We start from the raw sequence: 19,393 nt of genomic DNA, 5'->3' as shown, positions 1-19,393 counted from the left end.
CTACTAAAAATAAAATTAGCTAGGCGTGATGGCGCGCGCCTGTAGTCCCAGCTACTCGGGAGGCTGAGGCAGGGGAATCGGTTGAACCCAGGAGGCGGCGGTTGCAGTGAGCCAAAATTGCGAACCCGGCGACAGAGTGAGACTCCAAATAAAAAAAAAAAAAAAGTGTCTGAAATGCCGTTTTATGGGCTCAGGTAGCGACGTACCGCGAAAGCCAAGGTCACTTTAAGTTTATGATTGGTTATTATTTCTGTCAGTCACATTGCCGGAAATCCTGTCCAATTATCCTGCTTATGCTGTGCCCTCCCTTTCCGATTGGTTTTGGGAGGGGTTTAAGCTGGAAGGGTCGTCATTGGTTCGCCGCTACGGCTCGGCCTGAGCCCACCCCGGCTCGGTTGCCGTGGTTGCAGGCCCGGCCAGCCCGCTCGCTAGCTGACAGCGCGACTCAGGTAGGAGGGAAGTAGGTCCGTTGGTCGATCGGGAACGAGGCTCCGGCGGCCAGGCCCGCGCGGAGCCGTTGCCATGGCAGCCGCCGCCGAGGACGCGGACGACGAGCTGCGCTCGGGCCACTCGAGCTCGGAGGGCGAGTGCGCGGTGGCGCCGGAGCCGCTGACGGGCGCTGAGGGCCTCTTCTCCTTCGCCGACTTCGGGTCTGCGCTGGGCGGCGACGCGGGCCTCTCGGGCCGGGCGTCCGGCGGGGCCCAGTCGCCGCTGCGCTACCTGCACGTCCTGTGGCAGCAGGATGCGGAGCCGCGCGACGAGCTGCGCTGCAAGATCCCTGCCGGCCGACTGAGGCGCGCCGCCAGGCCCCACCGGCGGCTCGGGCCCACAGGCAAGGAGGTGCACGGTGAGCGGCGCGAGCGGCGCGGGGGCCCGGGGCGGAGCAACCCGGATGAGGGGCGGGGCCTTGGAGGACGCCTGGCCGCGCTTTGGTCGCCCCAGACCCTCAGTCGCGGTCTCCCGACGTCTGCGCTGAGGTCTGCACTGACCTTTGAGTCTCCTTTCAGTAATGATGGTGATGATGGTTTTTAAAAAAGTCTTCCTGCTCTGAGACAGTCACCCCAGACTTCTCTCACTGGGGAATTTCTGAATGGAAACTTCCCATGACTCGGAACACTTATTGGTGGATAATAAAATAAGGTACTGGAGAACGCTTTTATTATCAGGGAGAGGGGAGGCCAGAGCCTGCAGCCAAGTCGTATCAGCTTGTTTAAATGCACGGACTTGGACTCCTTTACCACATTAAGACCTTAGGGCAAATGATAGACCCTTTCAACCTTAGTTTACTTTTTAAATTTTTTTATTTTTTATTTTATTTATTTATTTATTTATTATTATATTTTTTGAGACGGAGTCTCTCTCTGTTGCCCAGGCTGGAGTGCAGTGACGTGATCTCGGTTCACTGCAACCTCCGCCCCCTGGGTTCAAGCGATTCTCCTGCCTCATCCTCCCGAGTAGCTGGGGTTACAGGTGCCCGCTACCACCCCCGGTTAATTTTTGTAATTTTAGTAGAGATGGGGTTTCGCCATGTTGGCCAGGCTAGTCTCGAACTCCTGACCGCAGGTGATCCACCTGCCTCGGCCTCCCAAAGTGCTGGCATAACAGGCATGAGCCATTGGCCTGGCCTCAGCCTTAGTTTTCTCATCTGTAAAATGGGATGAGTTAAGTAAGGTAATGGATGTTAGCTGTTATGCTGCTTTTGTTGTGCCCCAAACCTGCTGATACATGATCATTTGTCCTCACAAGAACTCTTTGAAATATAGAAATTCTTCCCATTTTACTGAAGAGGAAACAGGCTCAGAGAAATTGTCTTATTCCAGGTCACATAGCAAGTGGCTGTTGCTGATACTAGAATCCGGGTCAGCCCGACTCAAACTCCTGATCTGGTATATCTACCATATTGCCTTCTATATTACATGGGTGACACGGAAACCCAGGCACTGAGAGATTAAGAATGGGGACTTTTGGGGTTTCTTCCAGGACTGGCTATGACTAGCTGTATTTTAGTCATGTCGCGAAGATTAAGAATTTGGGGCCGGGCGCGGTAGCTCAAGCCTGTAATCCCAGCACTTTGGGAGGCCGAGACGGGCGAATCACGAGGTCAGGAGATCGAGACCATCCTGGCTAACACGGTGAAACCCCGTCTCTACTAAAAAATACAAAAAACTAGCCGGGCGAGGTGGCGGGCGCCTGTAGTCCCAGCTACTCGGGAGGCTGAGGCAGGAGAATGGCGGGAACCCGGGAGGCGGAGCTTGCAGTGAGCTGAGATCCGGCCACTGCACTCCAGCCTGGGCGACAGAGCGAGACTCTGTCTCAAAAAAAAATTTGGAAGTGTTGGCCGGGCGCTGTGGCTCAAGCCTGTAATCCCAGCACTTTGGGAGGCCGAGATGGGCGGATCACGAGGTCAGGAGATCGAGACCATCCTGGCTAACATGGTGAAACCCCGTCTCTACTAAAAAATACAAAAAAATAGCCGGGCGAGGTGGCGGGCGCCTGTATTCCCAGCTACTCGGGAGGCTGAGGCAGGAGAATGGCGGGAACCCGGGAGGCGGAGCTTGCAGTGAGCTGAGATCCGGCCACTGTACTCCAGCCTGGGCGACAGAGCGAGACTCTGTCTCAAAAAAAAATTTGGAAGTGTTGGCCGGGCGCTGTGGCTCAAGCCTGTAATCCCAGCACTTTGGGAGGCCGAGATGGGCGGATCACGAGGTCAGGAGATCGAGACCATCCTGGCTAACATGGTGAAACCCCGTCTCTACTAAAAAATACAAAAAAATAGCCGGGCGACGTGGCGGGCGCCTATAGTCCCAGCTACTCGGGAGGCTGAGGCAGGAGAATGGCGTAAACCCAGGAGGTGGAGCTTGCAGTGAGCAGAGATCAAGCCACTGCACTCCAGCCTGGGCGACAGAGAGAGACTCCGTCTCAAAAAAAAAGAATTTGGAAGTGTTGTATAGACTGTACAGTGCTGTATGAAAGCAAGGAATTGTTATGTGTCTGAATTGCAATTTTTGACCATATCTCCGATGACAAAGACGTTGCTTTCCATTAGCCATTGGAGGGGGAAAAACTTTCTGCTTAGGAAATACCAAATTTAGGCAAATTATTTGAGAACGACCTGCTTTGAAGGAGAATATAAGATTATTTGTGGGCCGGGCGCAGTGGCTCAAGCCTGTAATCCCAGCACTTTGGGAGGCCGAGACGGGCGGATCACGAGGTCAGGAGATCGAGACCATCCTGGCTAACACGGTGAAACCCCGTCTCTACTAAAAAATACAAAAAACAAGCTGGGCAAGGTGGCGGGCGCCTGTAGTCCCAGCCACTCGGGAGGCTGAGGCAGAAGAATGGCGTAAACCCGGGAGGCGGAGCTTGCAGTGAGCTGAGATCCGGCCACTGCACTCCAGCCTGGGCGACACAGCGAGACTCCCTCTAAAAAAAAAAAAAAAAAAAAAAGATTATTTGTGTAACCAGCTCACAAAGAGCTTCCGTGTAAATCACTTGCAATACCTCAGGGCTGGCAGAAAGACTCAGCCTTGTTGTGCAGATGATAGACCCGAGGCCCAGCAGGGTTAACTAGCTTGCTCAAGGTCACCCTGCGACTACAAGTGATAGAGAGGAAATCTGGCTCCAAAAAGAGTCTTGGAGGATTTGCAGGAGCATGTGGCCTTTGTACTAGCTCTGCCTCATTTCAAGTTCCTCCTTGTTCCCAGGGCACTGTCTTTCTTTTCTTGTTTCAAGACAGAGTCTCACTTTACCACCCAGGCTGCTGTGCAAGTGGTGCAATCTTGGCTTACTGCTTCAGCCTCCCAAGTAGCTGGGACTACAGGCCCACGCCACCACACCCAGCTAGTTTTTGTATTTTTAGTAGAGACGGGGTTTTACCATGTTAGATTGATTTAAGTTAGAACTTAACCTAAGACTGAGAATATGTTTTCTTTCTTTCTTTTTTTTTTTTTTTTTTGAGATGGAGCGTTGCTCTGCCACCCAGGCTGGAGTGCCGTGGTGTGATTTTGGGCTCAAGTGATTCTTGTGTCTCAACCTCCCAAGTAGCTGGGATTACAGGCATGCACCACCACACTTGCCTACTTTTTGTATTTTTATTTTATTTATTTATTTATTTATATTTTATTTATTTATTTATTTAGAGACGGAATCTCACTCTATTGCCCAGGCTGGAGTGCAGTGGCGCAATCTTGGCTCACTGCTACCTCTGGCTCTCAGGTTCAAGTGATTCTCCTGCCTTAGCCTCCCGAGTAGTTGGGATAACAGGCATACACCACCATGCCTGGCTAATGTTTGTATTTTTAGTAGAGACAGGATTTCACCTTACTGGCCAGGCTGGTCTCAAACTCCTGACCTCGTGATCCACCCACCTTGGCCTCTCAAACTGTTGGGATTACAGGCGTGAGCCACTGCACTCGGTCTATTTTTTTTTTCTTCTTTTTTTGTGACAGTCTCACTCTGTTGCCCAAGCTGGAGTACAATGGCACAATCTTGGCTCACTGCAACCTCTGCCTCCTGGGCTTAAGCGATTCTCCTGCCTGAGCATCCCAAGTAGCTGGGATTATAGGCGTGTACCCCCATGCCCAACTAATTTTTTGTATTTTACTATAGACAAGGTTTCACCATGTTGCCTAGGGTGGTTTCAAACTCTAGAGCACAGGCAATCTGCCCGCCTCGGCTTTCCAACGTTCTGGGATTACAGGCGTGAGTCACCACGTCTGGCTATTTTTGTATTTTTAGTAGAGATGGGGTTTCACCTATTGGCCGGGCTGGTCTTGAACTCCTGGCCTCAAGTGATCCACCTGCCTTGGCCTCCCAAAGTAGTGGGATTATAGGCATGAACCACCGCGCCCGGCCATCATGACTTTTTTTTTTTTTTTTCTCCCTGAGACAGAGTCTTGCTTTGTCGCCCAGGCTGGAGTGCAGTGACATAATCTTGGCTCACTGTAGCCTCCACCTTCTGGCTTTAACCCATTCTCCTACCTCAGCCTCCTAAGTAGCTGGTATTAACAGGCGCACGCCACCACACCCGGCTAGATGGCTGTTTTTTTTGTCTTTGTTTTTGTTTTTGTTTTCTAAGACAGAGTATCACTCTGTCACCCAGGCTGGAGTGGCACGATTTTGGCTTACTGCAACCTTCACATTCTGGGTTCAAGCGATTCTCCTGCCTCAGCCTCCAGCTACTCCAGAGTAGCTGGGATTACAGGCATGCGCCACCACACCCAGCTAATTTTCTTGTAGTTTTAGTAGAGATGGGCTTTCACCATGTTGTCCAGGCTGGTTTTGAACTCCTGGCCTCAAGTGATCCGCCTGCCTCGGCCTCCCAAAGTGCTGGGATTACAAGCGTGAGCCATCACTCCCAGCCAATGGCTGTTTTTTTTAAACTGGCATGTTACTCTCTTTACAGCTCTGAAGAGACTGAGGGACTCAGCCAATGCCAACGATGTGGAAACAGGTGAGTGTGCACAGTGGGTTCAGCTACAGGGACCCATGGGCTGGTTGGGGAAGGAAAAGGCCAGGTAATCAATGTATGGGAAGGCAGTCTGCAAGCTCACCCCGTTGGAGCACGTTCACTGTATTTATTGTCTGACTGTGCAGTCATCTTGCTGAAGGTAAGTCTAGCTTAGACACTCACTCTCCCCATGCTCCCCTGTCACTTTGAACTTCCTGATGTCATAGCATTTACCACCCTGTGGAATCCTTGATGGTGGAGACCACGTATACTTTTGTATCCCTGGGAGCCAGCACAGTCCTCTGCACAGAGTAGGCACTCACTTTGGAACTTCTGGTTAATGGGAGTGAATACTCAACTTAGCTGCCACGGCCAGGTGAGGTGGCTCATGCCTGTAATCTCAGCACTTTGGGAGGCTAAGGCAAGAGGATCACTTGAGCTCAGGAGTTCGAGACCAGCCCGGACAACATAGGGAGACCCTGTCTCTACAAAAAGTAAATGTTGGCCGGGCACGGTGGCTCACACCTGTAACTAAAAATACAAAAAATTAACCGGGCATGGTGGCGGGCGCCTGTAGTCCCAGCTACTCGGAAGCCTGTGGCAGGAGAATGGTGTGAACCCGGGAGGCAGAGCTTGCAGTAAGTTGAGATCGCGCCACTGTACTGCAGCCTGGGCGACAGAGCGAGACTCCGTCTCAAAAAAAAAAAAAAAGTAAATGTTAAAAAAAAAATTAGCCAGATGTGGTGACTCGCTCCTGTAGTCCCAGCTGCTTAGGAAGCTGAAGTGCAGGTCACTAAGTGGGTATGGAAGTGGGAGGGGCTGACTTAGCTTGAGGAGACAGCTGGATTCCTGGAGAGGAAGCTGTCAGGACTTCATCTGAAAGGACTCAAGTCCTTGAGAGGTTTGCTGGGTGAAAGAGACTAAAATGTCTGCTCTAAAATGGCATTTGGCAGCAATTTTCTCCATTTTAGCTGGACATGTACATTAGTACATAATGCATCACATTTATAGTGCCTCCCTACTTTTCAAAGAAGGAATTTCATATCCATTATTTTCATCATAGCAGCTCTGGAAATTAGCAGGGCAGATATTTCCATTTGCTGGTGAACTGGAACGCAAATCCAGGCCTTTGTACTCCCAAGTCAGTCTTTCCACTGCCCCATGCTGTTGGCAATGTACTCCTTTTTCATCCTTTTTTCCTCTATGTAATTTCAAATGACCTGTCTTTAAGCTCAGAGGTTCATTTTTCTGCTTGTTCAAGTCTGCTGTTGAAGCTCTTTTTTTTTTTTTTTTTTTTTTTTTTTTTTTTTTTTTTTTTTTTGGTTGAGACAGAGTCTTGCTCTGTCGCCCAGGCTGGAGTGCAGTGGCTGGATCTCAGCTCACTGCAAGCTCCGCCTCCCAGGTTTACGCCATTCTCCTGCCTCAGCCTCCAGAGTAGCTGGGACTACAGGCGCCCGCCACCTCGCCCGGCTAGTTTTTTGTATTTTTTTTTAGTAGAGACGGAGTTTCACAGTGTTAGCCAGGATGGTCTCGATCTCCTGACCTCGTGATCCGCCCGTCTCGGCCTCCCAAAGTGCTGGGATTACAGGCTTGAGCCACCGCGCCCGGCCCGAAGCTCTTATGTTTTATTTCATCCATTGACTTCTTCAGCTACAGGATTTCTGTTTATTTGTTTTTCTTTTTTTTCTTTCTTTCTTTTTTTTTTTTTTTTTTGAGACGGAGTCTCGCTCTGTAGCCCAGGCTGGAGTGCAGTGGCCGGATCTCAGCTCACTTCAAGCTCCGCCTCCCAGGTTTACGCCATTCTCCTGCCTCAGCCTCCCGAGTAACTGGGACTACAGGCGCCCGCCACATCGACCGGCTAGTTTTTTTGTATTTTTTTAGTAGAGACGGGGTTTCACCGTGTTAGCCAGGATGGTCTCGATCTCCTGACCTCGTGATCCACCCGTCTCAGCCTCCCAAAGTGCTGGGATTACAGGTTTGAGCCACCGCGCCCGGCCTCTTTTTTTTTTATTTTTTTTGAGACAGGGTCTTACTCTGTCACCTAGGCTACAGTGCAGTGGCACATTCTCGGCTTACTGCAACCTCCCCATCCTAGGTTCAAGCGATTCTCCTGCCTCAGCTACCCAAGTAGCTGGGATTACAGGCGCCTGCCATTATGTCCAGCCAATTTTTGGATTTTTTCAGTAGGGACAGGGTTTTACCATGTTGGCCAGGCTGGTCTTGAATTCCTGACCTCAGGTGATCCACCTGCGTCGGCCTCCCAAAGTGCTGGGATTACAGACATGAGCCATTGCACCCAGCCTGTAGATACTTTTACTCAGAGTTATCTCCATGAAATTCACCCGTGAATACTGCCTGTATCAGTACAGTCTTCCTTCAGCATCCTCGGAGGATTGCTGCCTGCTGGGAACAAAGCGTAGGCCAATAGCTTGGGCAGCTGTTTGCAGCCAGAATGGATGTGTATCCAAGCTGAGGTCAAGGGAGGGGGGCCACTCTCTATGCTAGGGATTCTTGTGACCCTAAAATTTCTGACCCTGAGGGCCTAGAACCTCCTATGTATCACTAGGCATGTAGTTTGAGCACCCAGAATCCATGGCCCTCAGTTATGCCCTCAGATGAACAAGTCACTGGTTCCCATGGGACCAGCATCCAGGAACAGCTGCTTTCCTATGCATTGTCGATGTCTTGTCTAGAGGTACCCCTGAGCCTCCCTCTCCATCCCTCGAGTCTACAGCTTAGCTAACATCGCTGCTTTCTCCCCCTTCCTCCCTCTGTCTTGGTGGTGTCAGTGCAGCAGCTGCTGGAAGATGGCGCGGATCCCTGTGCAGCTGATGACAAGGGCCGCACAGCTCTGCACTTTGCCTCCTGCAATGGCAATGACCAGATTGGTGAGTCCTAGGGAGGGAGGAGGGAGTGGGGCTGGGCAAGTAGTGTCTCTGCACAGGCCTTAGGGAAGATACTGCTGTCTGCACAGCCTTGGGATGCTCAGTTGTCCTGGATATAAGGAAGACTTGGCACTGCAATGCCCTGCCCTTCTCCCTCCGTTAGCCTGTGGAACTGGCACTGCTAGACTGGGGCAGGGTAAACCTGGGGGAGATAATATGATTGACTGAGGGTGAAGGGATGTTTCCAACTAAGAGACCACTGGAGAGTGCAGGGCCCAGGCCTCTAAGACATTCAGGTAACATTTACTCAGTGCCAACCACAGCAGCAGGACAACTTTTCTTGTCTGTTTTTTTTTTTTTTTTTTGAGATGGAGTCTCACTCCGTCGCCCAGGCTGGAGTGCAATGGCATGGTCTCAGGTCACTGCTACCTCCGCCTCCCGGGATCAAGCGATTCACCTGCCTCAGCCTCCTGAGTAGCTGGGATTATAGGCGCCCGCCACCACGTTACTTCTTTTTTTTTTTTTTTTGAGACAGAGTCTCCCTCTGTCACCCAGACTAGAGTGCCGTGGTGCGATATTAGATATCAGCTCACTGCAAGCTCTGCCTCCCGGGTTCACACCATTCTCCTGCCTCAGTCTCCTGAGTAGCTGGGACTATAGGTGCCCGCCACCACGCCTGGATAATTTTTTGTATGTTTTTAGTAGAGACGGGGTTTCACCGTATTAGCCAGTATAGTCTCGATCTCCTGACTTCCTGATCTGCCCGCCTCGGCCTCCCAGAGTGCTGGGATTATAAGCGTGAGCGACCGCACCCGGCCACACCTGGTTAATTTTTTGTATTTTTTAGTAGAGATGGGGTTTCACCATGTTGGCCAGGCTGGTCTTGAACTCCTGACCTCGTGATTCACCCGCCTTGGCCTCCCAAAGTGCTGGGATTACAGGCATGAGCCACTGTGCAGGCCTATGCATACTTTTACTCAAAGTTATCTCCATGAGATTCACCCATGAATATTGCCTATATCAATACAGTGTTCCCTCAGTATCCTCAGGGAATTGGTTCCAGGACCCCAGTCAGATACCAAACTCCATGGATGCTCAAGTCCCTTAAAGTTGGCGCTCCATATCCTCGGGTTCTGAGTCCAGGGTTCATTGAATCTGTGTACACAGAACTCACAGTTAGGGAGGGGGTGGACTGTAGTTTGTCCTCTCTTTTGCTGGTTCGTATTTCGTTGTGATACACCCGTTTCTCCATTCTACTGTTGATGGATATTTGTGTTGTTTCCAGGTTTTAGCTTTATGAATAAAGCGTTGTGAACATTCTTGCATATGTGATTTGTGGCTGTAAGCACTCATGTAGCCTCTATAAACCTAGGAATGGCATTGTTGGGTCACTAGGTTACACATGTCGTTAGCTTTGGTAGGTGCTACTAAACCTTTTCCCAAAGGGGAGGTACTGACACACTCCCACTCCCCACCAGCAGTGTACGAGAGGGTCCACCTTTCCCCGCGCCCCTGCCAGTGCTTGCTGTTGTCTCTCTTTAATCTTAGCCCTTTTGGTGTCTCATAGTGGTTTTAATTTGCATTTCTCTGATGGCCAATAATGTTGAGCACTTCTTCATGTGTTTATTGGCCTTTTTTTTTTTTTTTTTTTTTTTGAGACAGAGTCTGGCTCTGTCGTCCAGGCTGGAGTGCAGTGGCCGGATCTCAGCTCACTGCAAGCTCCGCCTCCCGGGTTTACGCCATTCTCCTGTCTCAGCCTCCCGAGTAGCTGGGACTACAGGCGCCCGCCATCTCGCCCGGCTAGTTTTTTTGTATTTTTTAGTAGAGACGGGGTTTCACCGTGTTAGCCAGGATGGTCTCGATCTCCTGACCTCATGATCCACCCATCTCGGCCTCCCAAAGTGCTGGGATTACAGGCTTGAGCCACCGCGCCCGGCCTTTTTTTTTTTTGAGATGTTGCCCAGTCTTGCCTGTCGCCCATGCTGGAGTGCAGTGGCGTGATCTCAGCTCACTGCAACCTCCACCTTCCGGGTTCGAGTAATTCTCCTGCCTCAGCCTCCCATGTAGCTGGGACTACAGGCACGCATCACCACACCCAGTTAATTTTTTTATTTTTAGTAGAGACGGGGTTTCACCATGTTGGCCAGGCTGGTCACAAACTCCTGATCTCAGGGGATCCGCCTGTCTCGGCCTCCCAAAGTACTGAGATTACAAGCGTGAGCCACCATGCCCGGTCCATTTGTTTTTTTCTAACTTTAAGTTCTGGGATGCATGTGCAGAACATACAGGTTTGTTACATAGGTATACATGTGCCATGGTGGTTTGCTGCACCCATCAACCCATCGTCTAGGTTTTAAGCCCCTCATGCATTAGGTATTTGTCCTAATGCTCTCCCTCCCCTTGGCCCCAACCCCCTGACAGGCCCCGGTGTGTGATGTTCCCCTCCCTGTGTCCAATTATTGACCATTTTTACATCCTCTTTTATGAACTATATGTTCAAATCTTTTGTCCTTTTTTGTTTGTTTGTTTGTTTTTTGTTTTTTTTGTTTTTGAGACGGAGTCTCGCTCTGTCGCCCAGGCTGGAGTGTAGTGGCCGGATCCTGGCTCACTGCAAGCTCCGCCTCCCGGGTTCACGCCATTCTCCTGCCTCAGCCTCCCGAGTAGCTGGGACTACAGGCGCCCGCCACCTCGCCCGGCTAGTTTTTTTTTTGTATTTTTTTAGTAGAGACGGGGTTTCACGGTGTTAGCCAGGATGGCCTCGATCTCCTGACCTCGTGATCCACCTGTCTCGGCCTCCCAAAGTGCTGGGATTACAGGCTTGAGCCACCGCGCCCGGCCGTTTGTCCATTTTTTTATTTTTATTTTTATTTTTATTTTATTTTATTTATTTTTTTGAGACGGAGTCTTGCTCTGTAGCCGGGCTGGAGTGCAGTGGCTGGATCTCAGCTCACTGCAAGCTCCGCCTCCCGGTTTACGCCATTCTCCTGCCTCAGCCTCTGGAGTAGCTGGGACTACAGGCGCCCGCCACCTCGCCCGGCTAGATTTTTGTATTTTTTAGTAGAGACGGGGTTTCACGGTGTTAGCCAGGATGGCCTCGATCTCCTGACCTCGTGATCCACCTGTCTCGGCCTCCCAAAGTGCTGGGATTACAGGCTTGAGCCACCGCGCCCGGCCGTTTGTCCATTTTTTTATTTTTATTTTTATTTTATTTATTTATTTTTTTTGAGACGGAGTCTTGCTCTGTAGCCCGGGCTGGAGTGCAGTGGCTGGATCTCAGCTCACTGCAAGCTCCGCCTCCCGGGTTTACGCCATTCTCCTGCCTCAGCCTCTGGAGTAGCTGGGACTACAGGCGCCCGCCACCTCGCCCGGCTAGATTTTTGTATTTTTTTAGTAGAGACGGGGTTTCACCGTGTTAGCCAGGATGGTCTCGATCTCCTGACCTCGTGATCCGCCCGTCTCGGCCTCCCAAAGTGCTGGGATTACAGGCTTGAGCCACCGTGCCCGGCCTGTCCATTTTTTTAAAAACAAGGTTTCTGTCTTTTTTTGAGACAAAGTCTCACTCTGTCATCCAGGCTTACGTGCAGTGGCATGATCACTGCCCACTGCAGCCTCAATCTCCTAGGCTCAAGCAATCCTCCAGCCTCAGCCTCCCGAGTAGCTGGGATTACAGGTGCACACCACCACGCCCAGCTAATTTTTTTTTTTCTCTTCCTGGAGATGGAGTCTCTCTCTGTCGCCCAGGCTGAAATGCAGTGGTGCTATCTCGGCTCACTGCAAGCTCCGCCTCCTGGGTTCACGCCATTCTCCTGCCTCAGCCTCCCGAGTAGCTGGGACTACAGGCGCCTGCCACCACACCTGGCTAATTTTTTGTATTTTGTTTAGTAGAGACGGGGTTTTACCATGTTAGCCAGGATGGTCTTGATCACCTGACCTCGTGATCCGCCCGCCTTGGCCTCCCAAAGTGCTGGGATTACAGGCGTGAGCCACTGCGCCCGGCCGCTACTTTTATTTATTTATTTATTTTTATTTCTTTATTTATTTGAGACAGAGTCTCACTCTGTTGCCCAGGCTGGAGGGCAGTGGTGCAATCTCGGCTCACTGCAAGCTCTGCTTCCCAGGTACAAGCTGTTCTCCCACCTCAACCTCCTGAGTAGCTGGGATTACAGGTGCACGCCAGCACACTCAGCTAATTTTTTATTTTTAGTAGAGACAGGATTTCCCCATGTTGGCCAGGCTGGTCTCGAACTCCTGACCTCAGATGACCCGGCTGCCTTGGCCTCCCGAAGTTCTGGGATTACAGGCATGAGCCACCATGCCCGGCCATGTTCTTAATTTTGATGAATCCAATTTATCAGTATTTCTTTTCTTTTTTTTTTCTTTTTTCTTTTTTTTTTTTTTTGAGACAGGGTCTGGCTCTGTTGCCTAGGCTGGAGTGCATGGCACATCTTGGCTGACTGCAACCTCCGCCTCTTGGGCTCAAGCCGCCCTCCAACCTCAACCTTCCAAGTAGCTGGGACTACAGGTCTGCCACCACTATGCCCAGCTAATTTTTGTATTTTTAGTATAGAGAATGGGTTTCTCCATGTAGCCCAGGCTGGTCTTGAACTTCTGAGCTCAAATGATCCACCTGCCTCGGCATTCCAAAGTGCTAGGATTACAGGCCTGAGCTCCCATGCCTGGCCTTTTCTTTCTTATAGTTAGTATTTTTGTGACCTATTTAAGAAATCTTTGCCTGCCCAAGATGTTCATGTTCTTCCAGAAGCCTGACTGTTTTAGCTTTCACACTTAGGTCTATGGTCCCTTTTGAATTAGTTTGTGTATATAGTGTGAGGCTCAGCCTGACCTCCCTGTATGATGTCTGGGAGCCAAGCTACCTGCCTATGCATCCCTCTGGGTATTGGCAGACCCTGATGGTAATACAGCCACCCCTGAGGTGACCCCAAGAGTGCCAGGAGGGAGAGGTTATCCATGGAGCTCAGCATTGTTTATTGACTTAATTCCCACCATGGTGCTTGGCTGTGGGAGAAGCAGAAAATGCCCTGGAGAGCCTTCACCAGGAGCAGCTGCTATTGGAAGAACTTTACGTAACCCTTCAAGTCTCATTCCTACACCTGCATAGGCTAAGAGGCCCTCCCCAAATCCTCAGTTCCTGGCCCTCAGGGCCTTGCACATGAACTCTGGTAAGTGAGTGAGTGAGTGAATGAATGAAGTAACGTAGCCATCCATGCTTGCATTCCGTGTTCCCTGCTCTGAGCCAGTCTCTCTAGCGAGGTTAGGGGTTCAGGGTCCAGGCAATGGAAGCCTCTGACAGCTCCTCTTGGGTTTCCCTGTCTCCAGTGCAGCTGCTCCTAGACCACGGTGCTGATCCTAACCAGCGAGATGGGCTGGGGAACACGCCACTGCACCTGGGTAAGCATGTCAGAAGTCACTAAGACCACTCATTTGCAGCAAAGAAAGGCTCTTTAGATGAAGAGCCTGGGGCCCTGCATGCTCCCAGCAGTATCTGTGAGTGTCAGGAAAGATCCTAGGCCTGCACTCCCAGGGCTGCCCTCCCCAGCAGCCTGTGTCCCGTGTGTCTTCCAGTCATTTAGCAGTTGGCTGTGCCCTCGACAGAGCCAATTTAGCAACCTAGGCTAGCCCAGCAGCACTCAGCACTGTGACTCACAGTGAGGCAGATCCCATCTCCAGGCCTCCGTTTCCTCTGCTGTACAGGGAGGGAGTTGGACTTGGCTGCCGAGTCCTGCCCAGCTGTTGCCTTGGTGATACCTTCTGAGTAGGCATAACTTGGCACAGGCGTCTGGGAGACACAGCCCTGCTCTCTCCAGTGGCCACACAGAGCCAGGCTCTGGTGGTCCTGGATTCTTAAGTCTCTGTTCTTCTTCCTCAGCGGCCTGTACCAACCACGTCCCTGTCATCACCACACTGCTACGAGGAGGTATGTGGTTTCTTCCCCTCTCTGTCCTCTCTCTTCCCCTCACCTCCAGAATGCTCACCTTAGCTGGTACCTGCAGGGGCCCGTGTGGACGCCCTGGACCGAGCTGGCCGCACACCCCTGCACCTGGCCAAGTCGAAGCTGAACATCCTGCAGGAGGGCCATGCCCAGTGCCTGGAGGCTGTGCGGCTGGAGGTGAAGCAGGTGAGTACCCCTCCTGTGTGGAGCCCATGGCACCACGGCAGCACTGGACAGATGCTGCCCTAACCACAGACACACCTGCCTCTGGCCCCAGGGCTCCTGGGAGTTCACACTGACCCCAGTTGGCGCCTGCTCCACTATGCTTTCTGGAAGCAGCATCAGCCTCTCTGCCTCCCTGGGAACCCAGGGCAGCTCAGCTCACCCTTGTTCCAGATCATCCATATGCTGAGGGAGTATCTGGAGCGCCTAGGGCAACATGAGCAGCGAGAACGCCTGGACGACCTCTGCACCCGCCTGCAGATGACCAGTACCAAAGAGCAGGTGAGCTGCAGCCACAGGCCCAGACCCAGGGCCTGGCAGGAACCTCAGGGCCAGTCCACCCTGCTCTGATGCCACCAGACACTCATATCAGAAAGAGGCTGTGGGCTGGGACCAGCTGCAGAGGCTAACACCTGTAATCCCAACACTGGGAGGCTGAAGTGAGAGGATCACTTGAAGCCAGGAGTTCGAGGCTGCAGTGAGCTGTGATTGCCGCTGAACTCCAGCCTGAGTGACAAAGCAAGGCCCTATCAGAACATGTGGAAAAAGGCAAAAAATTTAAAAACAACAACAACAAAGAAAACAGAACAAGGCCCTGTCTCCAAAAAAAAAAAAAAAAAAAAGTGGGGGAAAGAGGCTGTGATTGTGGGGTTGCAGGCTTCAAAGCTTTCGTTCACTTCCTTTGAAGTTGCCAGTGGCTAGTGTATGTTCATGGCATTGCCCTCTAGGACAGCCCTAGGCCACCTGGTGTCAAAGATTAACCCTTGGTCAGCTGCTGCATAGTCAGAAGCCACCACATGCCCTGGGAGGAGAGACCGTGCCTGTGTTCTGTGCCTGTGGGATTGCAAAAGAGACGCGGGAGCCCTGGCACACCCCACGTCCCATAACAGAGCCTCTGTCCTGTCCTGCAGGTGGATGAGGTGACTGACCTCCTGGCCAGCTTCACCTCCCTCAGTCTGCAGATGCAGAGCATGGAGAAGAGGTAGCAAGAGAGGCTCCCTGCCTTCCTGTCATTGCCCCACCCTGCCCCACTGCTGTCTCAGTACCAAGAAAAAGCCCAGCAGCATCTGGGACTTGGAGCTGCACATGTCTGGTGAGGACCTTGCCCTCACCCACAGATGCCATGGGGCAGAGATGCTCTTTCCACGGCCTCAGAGCCACTCCCAGCCACAGTCTCCAGCATCTCTGTGGACAGGGATCACAGCTCCCAGCTTCTTCCAGTTCCCGCAGCACCAGACCAGCCTCTGCAGCTGCACTTCAGCTCCGCAGACCTGCGCTGTCTCAGCAGACTTCACTTGCCCCGTGGCCTTCATGGCACCCTCCAGGCCTCAAACCCTTCTCTGCGTTCCATCTTGGCCACAGCCTTGTTGCAGTCAGCAGGTGTGGGCTTAGGCGGGCACCCTGTGGCCATGGGGACTGCGTGGGGCCCTTAGTTGGTTCTGTGCCTCTCACCAGCACTTAGACACGTCACCAGACTTTTAAGGAGATACTTCAGTGAGTTTCTCCGGTTGGAAGGGGAGGGATGGTGTGTCCTAGACCTTAAAAATACAAGGTTAAGAGGGATCCCAAAGCAAAAAATCCCAACCCTTTTCCTCCCAGTCATTGAAACACAAAAGCTATTATACCGGAGGGTGTAATACTTTTGCAGTCTCGTTGTGGTAGGCCAGTAGTGGGCCCCCAAGATGCCTATGTCCTAATCCCAGGAACCTGTCAAAACTACCTTATATGGCCAAAGGGGCTTTGCAGATGTCATGAAGTTAAGGATCTTTGGCCGGGAAGATTGTCCCGGCTTGCCCAGGCAGGCTTGATGTCCTCATCTGGGTCCATATAAGAGCAGAGCAGGTGACGGAATAGCAGGTGGGAGGTGTAGTGATGGAGCGGGAAACTGGAGTTGAGGGCAGCTCAAGCCGCGGAGTGCAGGCCACCTCAGAGCCAGGAAACATTCTCCCACAGAGCGCTGGAACGCCCCGGCCCTGCTCCCACCTGGACTGGCTCCGTGAGGCTGATGTTAGAATGCTGGCTGATTTTAGAACTCTTTAGGGAATAAATTTGTGTTGTTTTAAGTCACTAAGTGTGTGGTCATTTATTGCAGCAGCAACCAGAAACTAGTATTGTAATGAAGCCCCAAAACTCACCTTGAGGTTTTCAGTCCTGTCAGCAGCCCCCCACCCCACCCTGCAGGAGCACCAGTCCTTCGCTGTGGGCCATGGACAGGCAGAAGGAAGCATGCCCTCATGGCAGAGGCCTGCTCAGGGGAAATCCAGGAGAAGGCACTGCTGGGCCCGCCCCTGCACCAGGGCTGCTGATGGTGACTTTCTCCAGGTGATCAGTCTGTGTCCCGCCTGGTTCTGCCCTACTCTCCCCTTCACCAAGTTGGAATCCTTGTCTGCCTTTCACAGGAGGAGAGTGTGTTCCCAATCCCAGCTTGGTATGGCTCAGATCTGCAGTGAACTTATAGAACCAGGCCCTGGAGGAAAAAAGGGTCTGTCTATGGGTATGAGATGGAGGGTAGGCCTGTCCCCAGGCCTGTGAGAAGGAAGCCCAGTGTCCCACCAGGTTGGCAGGGCTGGGGAAGGGAAAGTGTGGTGGCCCCAAGCCTGAAGAGAGGTGGCAGAGGGAACTGTAAGGCGCACCCGTGGAACTCAGGCCACTGCCTGAGGGAGGTAAGGGAGAACTACACCCCAGTCACGTGGGGGGCAGAGGCGCAGTTCAGGAGCGGCTTTTCACTCACTTCCTGCCATGTTACTCTGATCTCCTCCAGGTGAGCCTGCCCACTGTCTGGGCCCAGGGTTGCCGTTGTACCCAAACACAGCTCCCTATGGCCATGGTCCCAGGAGTGGGGCAGAACAGGGAGGAGTCCAGGACAGAGAGGCAGGGGCAGAAGGGAGCGGGTCTCAAACTCCAGGAAGGGGGCTTTCTCATGGGTCCTGCTTGCTGGCCTCTCCTCTCTCACCCCGGGCTGATCACCTGGGGAAGAATTGAGGCAAGGTTTCTCAACCTCACCCCAAGGGGTTCAATTAGCGAGCCCTTAGGGAGGTGTGAGCCCCCGAAGTGGTGCAAAGTTTTGTGTGGAGAGTATGCACATGCGTTTCTGGGAAAAGGGTCCACAGCTCTCATTCTCATTCTCAGCAGGCTCCACACTAAAAAAAGGTTAGAACTTGGCCGGGCGCAGTGGCTCAAGCCTGTAATCCCAGCACTTCGGGAGGCCGAGATGGGCGGATCACGAGGTCAGGAGATCAAGACCATCCTGGCTAACACGATGAAACCCCGTCTCTACTAAAAAAATACGAAAAACTAGCCGGGCGAGGTGGCGGGCGCCTGTAGTCCCAGCTACTCGGGAGGCTGAGGCAGGAGAATGGCGTAAACCCAGGAGGCGGAGCTTGCAGTGAGCTGAGATCCGGCCACTGTACTCCAGCCTGGGTGACAGAGCGAGACTCCATCTCAAAACAAACAAACAAACAAACAAACAAAAAGGTTAGAACTCTTGATGCAGAGCTATGGGAGCAGATAGGTGAGGGCCTGCCAAGGGCACTCCTGAGCCCGCATCCCCTAGGCAGGCTGCTTGGTATTTGCAGAGCTGAGAGCTGGGGCATGTTGGGGCTGTGAAATTGCCCTGAGATGACCCACAGTACTCAGCTGGGAAGCAAGGCCTGTGTCTCCTGCAGCATCCTCCATCCCTGGAGCCATGGATCCAGGAGAACTGGCCCTGGCGGAGGTGAAGAGTATACTGTTGACTCCCTTCCTGGCCGTGTAGACAGTGAACCAAAGGCTTGACTAAGGTGGCTTATAGGTCAGTCATCAAACACTTGCCAGACAGCCATGTAGACAGCCAATCTAATCTGCCTCACCCCATTTCCAGCCAGGATATTTCCTGTAACCCCAATTGTGTCTGAAGAGCCAGCCAGATAAAGTTGGCCCCAGACACTGGAGTGAGTCAGAAAACACCCAAGTGGTCCCTGAGCTGGCTGGACTGGGTGGGATAGAGAGCTCAGTGGTCCCTGAGCTGGCCATGGGCCAGGGCAGATAGAGAGCTCAGCTGAGGTTGTCCTTGCAGGGGTGAGTTCGGCTGGTTGCTGGCTGCTCTGGGAATCACTGAACAGTCAGGGAGGTGGGGAGGAAGGCTTAGGAGATGGCAGGAAGAAGAAACTTTCACATTTGTTGATTTCATCTTGTGGGTTAGGATCCTTTGCCTTATACTTCGCGTTTCTTTCACGTTAGAAATATTGGGCCAGGCAAGGTGGCTCATGCCTGTAATCTTAACACTTTGGGAGGCCAATGCGGGTGAATCACCTGAGGTCAGGAGTTCAAGACCAGCCTGGCCAACATGGCGAAACCCCGTTTCTACCAAAAATACAAAAATTAGCCAGACGTGGTGGTGCATGCCTGTAATCCCAGCTACTTGGGAGGCTGAGGCTGGAGAATCGCTTGAATCCAGGAGGCGGAGGTTGCAGTGAGCCAAGATTGAGCCACTTGACTCCAGCCTGGGCAAAAGTGCGAGACTCCATCTCAAAATAAATAAATAAGTAAATAAAAATAAAGAAAGAAGTATTGACTTATTGACTTAGTGCTTGCTATGTGCTAAGCAGTGTTCTAGGTGGGAGGACAGCAGGGAACGAAAGGACAAGCTCCCTGCCCTTGTTCACTTGGCAAACAGTGGGAAGCGCTTGGAGAGAAATACAGATCCTTACAACCATCCTATAAGATATGTGGCCTCGGCCAGGCGTGGTAGCTCACACCTGTAATCCCAGCACTTTGGGAGGCCGAGGCAGGTGGATCACTTGAGTCCAGGAGTTTGAGACCAGCTTGGCCAATATGGTGAAACCCCATCTCTACTAAAAATACAAAAATTAGCCGGCTGTGATGGCAGGTGCATGTAATCCCAGCTAC

The 19,393-nt window shown here is 52.1% G+C and overlaps 1 protein-coding gene across 3 annotated transcripts; it reads left to right on the top strand.

Annotated features, from left to right (window-relative positions):
• The first annotated feature begins 216 nt into the window (after nt 1–216).
• Nucleotides 217–16,574, top strand: ANKRD54 (ankyrin repeat domain 54). Of its 3 annotated transcripts, none has more exons than XM_033188991.1 (8): nt 217–847; nt 5,405–5,452; nt 8,239–8,337; nt 13,672–13,743; nt 14,222–14,269; nt 14,346–14,470; nt 14,681–14,788; nt 15,418–16,574. In XM_033188991.1, the coding sequence occupies exons 1-8, from the start codon at nt 523–525 to the stop codon at nt 15,490–15,492; spliced, it is 900 nt and encodes a 299-aa protein (XP_033044882.1). In that variant the 5' UTR covers nt 217–522; the 3' UTR covers nt 15,493–16,574. The 3 variants fall into 3 exon arrangements, with proteins under 3 accessions (XP_033044882.1, XP_033044901.1, XP_033044892.1); XM_033189010.1 differs by having other exon boundaries at nt 224–847; nt 8,244–8,337; XM_033189001.1 differs by lacking the exon at nt 217–847 and adding an exon at nt 881–1,140 and having other exon boundaries at nt 8,244–8,337.
• Nucleotides 16,575–19,393: the final 2,819 nt, after the last annotated feature.

The sequence above is a fragment of the Trachypithecus francoisi genome, unplaced genomic scaffold (assembly GCF_009764315.1).
Source record: "Trachypithecus francoisi isolate TF-2019V2 unplaced genomic scaffold, Tfra_2.0 Contig01580, whole genome shotgun sequence".
Lineage (NCBI taxonomy): Eukaryota > Metazoa > Chordata > Mammalia > Primates > Cercopithecidae > Trachypithecus > Trachypithecus francoisi.
This window is presented reverse-complemented; position numbering and strand designations above follow the sequence as displayed.

Excerpts from the sequence above, each read along its gene's own strand:
- ANKRD54 (XM_033188991.1), top strand. The coding sequence starts at position 523 with ATGGCAGCCGCCGCCGAGGACGCGGACGACGAGCTGCGCTCGGGCCAC. Across the intron at positions 848-5,404 it reads CACAGGCAAGGAGGTGCACG|CTCTGAAGAGACTGAGGGAC; the intron begins GTGAGCGGCGCG and ends CTCTCTTTACAG. Across the intron at positions 14,789-15,417 it reads TGACCAGTACCAAAGAGCAG|GTGGATGAGGTGACTGACCT; the intron begins GTGAGCTGCAGC and ends CCTGTCCTGCAG.